The sequence below is a fragment of the Hippocampus comes genome, unplaced genomic scaffold (assembly GCF_001891065.2).
Source record: "Hippocampus comes isolate QL1 unplaced genomic scaffold, H_comes_QL1_v1.1 scaffold1098, whole genome shotgun sequence".
NCBI lineage: Eukaryota > Metazoa > Chordata > Actinopteri > Syngnathiformes > Syngnathidae > Hippocampus > Hippocampus comes.
In genome coordinates, this window is record NW_017806186.1 from 553 (window position 1) to 3,999 (window position 3,447).

The 3,447-nt window shown below is 45.3% G+C and overlaps 1 protein-coding gene and 2 non-coding genes across 3 annotated transcripts; 2 read left to right on the forward strand and 1 right to left on the reverse strand.

Annotated features, from left to right (window-relative positions):
- Positions 1 to 311: 311 nt before the first annotated feature.
- Positions 312 to 3,441, reverse strand: LOC109506864 (lanC-like protein 3). Its single transcript, XM_019855877.1, has 3 exons — positions 2,670 to 3,441; positions 1,647 to 1,854; positions 312 to 859 (listed from the first exon to the last, which is right to left on the reverse strand). Exons 1-3 carry the CDS (start codon positions 2,986 to 2,988, stop codon positions 700 to 702), a joined length of 687 nt encoding a protein of 228 aa, XP_019711436.1. The 5' UTR covers positions 2,989 to 3,441; the 3' UTR covers positions 312 to 699.
- Positions 1,173 to 1,255, forward strand: trnal-gag (transfer RNA leucine (anticodon GAG)). Its single transcript has one exon. It is a non-coding gene; the product is annotated as a tRNA-Leu (tRNA).
- Positions 1,400 to 1,482, forward strand: trnal-cag (transfer RNA leucine (anticodon CAG)). The gene has a single exon. It is a non-coding gene; the product is annotated as a tRNA-Leu (tRNA).
- Positions 3,442 to 3,447: the final 6 nt, after the last annotated feature.

The following is a 3,447-nucleotide window of genomic DNA, read 5'->3' on the forward strand; positions in this document are numbered from 1 at the left end:
TCAGCAACAGGTAAAAAAAAATATTCTGAAACAGCTAAAAATTGCAACGCATGGTAAAATCCACTGCACAAGCTTTATAGGTCAAACTTAACAAGAAAAAAATGCAAACGTGTCAAATTGGCATAAAAAATGTGTAAAACACATAAAACCACCTTAAATCAATGTTTGATGTTGATCGGCGTAATAAATTTAAGGCAGATAATGACTGTCTTTATGAAGTGTTAACTTCATGATCGATGAGCAGTTGTTTGGAACCCAATGCAGCTTCTGTGTCACACTGAAGACTTAAATAAATGAAACATACACACTCAGAAAAAAATATGACCCATTTAATAAAGACTGAACATGCATTTCCAGCCTAACACTTGATCAACAGAATTTCCACTCCTGTTGTGGGTTACATGTGCAAAACACATAGACACTCCAAACAGGCACAGTTAGCATCAGAACACTTTTGATTTCCTGAATTCACAGGGATTTTTTTTTCCTTTTTTACACAAAATGTAATCCGTCACTTGTGTGAAGCATCTCCACAGTTGGCTAGACCTGCACAATCGAATGAGATCCAACACAAGAGCTGTTATAAACAATCTGAAGAAGAGATATGTTTCTACTGCACTTGAAAAACAAATATCATCTTGATTCTCACACTTTAAGACAATGTCATCAAGTATTCAATCTCTTCGTGGGTTCTGTCCTTCACTCAAAGACGCAGAAGAGCGGGAATTCGGCCTGCTCGGGTTGCAGCAGGTCCACCAGGAAGCAGACGGTCCCAGACAGGCCTTCGAAGAGGCTGTACACGCTGGTGACTGAGCGCGAGCCTGCCTTGAACTCCTCCGTGAACAGGAACTCTGCAAACCTTTGTGGAGGGAAAGCCAAAGGTTGAAAAAGAATGTTGCGATGGAGAGAGAGCACAAACCTGCGGGTGTGAATGCTTCATAAATCAATGAACCAATCTTGACTGAAAGACCAAAAAAAATGAAAGATGAAAGAACGCTACAAGTAGGTCAGGATGGCCGAGCGGTCTCAGGTGCTGCTTGATCAAGGGTTTTGTCAATCGATCAACGAATGTCTTCAAGGTTTTGTCAATCGATCGACGAATGTCTAAAAAAAAAAAAAAAAATTGACCGAGGGACCAAAAAAATAAAAATAAGTGCCCACAAAACCAGCAGGTCAGGATGGCCGAGCGGTCTAAGGTGCTGCGTTGAGGTCGCAGTCTCCCCTGGAGGCGTGGGTTCGAATCCCACTTCTGACAGGAGTCTGTTTTCTTATGACCATCGTGGAATTGATCAAAGGTTTTGTCAATCGATTGACGAATGTCTTCAAGAACCAATCAAAAGAACCAATTGCTTGACCGAAAGACCAAAAAAATAAAAACAAGTGACGATGAAACCGGCAGGTTAGGATGGCCGAGCGGTCTAAGGTGCTGCGTTCAGGTCGCAGTCTCCACTGGAGGCGTGGGTTCGAATCCCACTTCTGACACGAATGTCTTGTCTTCTGACCATCGTGGCTTTGATGAAAGCTTTTGTCAATCGATCGTCTTCAAACGAATGTCTTCAAGAACTGCATTTCTCCTTGTGAAAGCAAATTAACAATAGCGCTCTGGTATTGGATGTTGTTGATGTTGTGTGCGATGGGATTCTTGCCTCTGAGCTCGGTAGATATATTTGGAGTTGCCAGTCAGGCGGTAGAGCAACAGGAAGACGTAAGCGCTGCCGGCTACACCGTGGCAGATGCCGGGACCTTTCTTCAGCAGACCTTTCTGCCACACCAGCTCCCCGCTGCGGATGCACGTGTCCAAATATTGTGGCTTCTTGTTAATCAAGTAGGCCTTAGCGAATAGAAAGGCCACACCTGCGGATTAAACAGACGCATTCGATATCATTTCAGGAGGCATTGGCGAGCAAGGATTTGCAGACACGTTTCTTACAACCTTAGCTAGAATTTGTTGAGAATCTGAATCAAGGTTTCAATATTACGTTTAATCATTTTTAATTATTATTATTTTTAACTTTTGACTTTTACAGTCCACTTGCATTGGTGCCAAATTGGAACAGTGAAAAACCAGATCAAGCGGAAAGTGCCGGTGTGAGTGCGGATGGTTGTTCGTCTCTGTGTGCCCTACGATTGGCTGCCAACCGGTTCAGGGTGTCCCCCACCTACTGCCCAAAGACAGCTGGGATAGACCCCAGCACCCCCTGCGACCCTTGTGTGGATAAAGCGCATTGGAAAATGGATGGATATAACGGGTTGCGGGTGTGCTGCAAGCCTGTCCCAGCTGTCTTCGGGCAGTAGGCAGGATACCCCCTGAACTGGTCGTTAGCCAATCCCAGGGCGCACAAAGGCAGACAACAAGCATCCACACTTATAATCACACCTAGGGACAATTTTGAGTGTTTGGGGAATATGGGAGAAAATCAGAAGTTCCCGGAGAAAATCCACACAGGCATGGGGAGAACATGCAAAGTCCACACAGGTAAGGCCGAACCTCGCACCTCTGCACTGTGAGCCAGATGTGCTGTGTGTGTTTGCATGGACCTTAAGGGTGAAGCTGTGCACAGGTTCGTCAAGTGATTTTGATTAATCCATAGATATTGGCCACTCCCTTCATTTACTGTGCTGTACAACTTGGTGGAAAGATCTGATTCTGAATTGAAGTGGAAGAGTACCCGGAGCTCCGTGACACCAGTGGACCAGCTCGTTCTCACGCTCGATCACGGCGCCCAGCTCGGCCGGCCAGTTGCAGTTCTGCTCCTGGTTCATGAGGAAATCGACGCTCTGCCACACCAGGTCCTTGTCGGCGCCGCTCAGCAGGTCATGGTAGCTCAGCAACATCTGCAGTACCGACGACAAGCCGTGGGCTGCGCCTAAAAAGAGGTGGGGGTGGGGGCGGGGTAGTAGCCAACATGCAAAACCCAACCAAAAACAAAGCATGCAGGATCGTCCCATGCTGAGCACACGCGCACACAACCTGCAGCACGCAAGCATGTTAACAAAGGACTACTGAAAGACGGGGTCATTGTCACAAAGTATACTGGACGCCCAGATGTGATGACATTTTTATAGTATTTATTGTCCTTTTTGAATCCTACAGTACACTGGAACTAGATGTAACAATGGGTTCAACCTAAAGATGTACTTTGTGAGCAAGCTCCTGTCTATATTGTTTTGGGGGTTTTTTTTGTACTCTCTGTATATTATTTATTTTGTTTATCATTATTGTACAGAACTGCAGTTAAAAGCTACATTTACACTACGTTCTCAGCAGGCGTTTCGGGGCACAGGCAACCCAGGGTGGTCGTGAGATGACAGGATGTGTAAACGTGACGAACCACATTTTGTGTGGATGCCTGATGAGATTATTCAACTTTCACAACTTCGCTGGCATTGTGGTTGGTTGTTTCAAAGATACTGAACGATATATCGTATTTCCACAAACCTTTGATT

Bases quoted from the DNA above. Each gene is read 5' to 3' on its own strand.
- LOC109506864 (XM_019855877.1), bottom strand. From the start codon at position 2,988: ATGCTTGCGTGCTGCAGGTTGTGTGCGCGTGTGCTCAGCATGGGACGA. The intron at 1,855-2,669 runs GTACTCTTCCAC...TTTAATCCGCAG, and splicing joins CTGGTGTCACGGAGCTCCGG to GTGTGGCCTTTCTATTCGCT. The intron at 860-1,646 runs GCAAGAATCCCA...CCCTCCACAAAG, and splicing joins TATATCTACCGAGCTCAGAG to GTTTGCAGAGTTCCTGTTCA.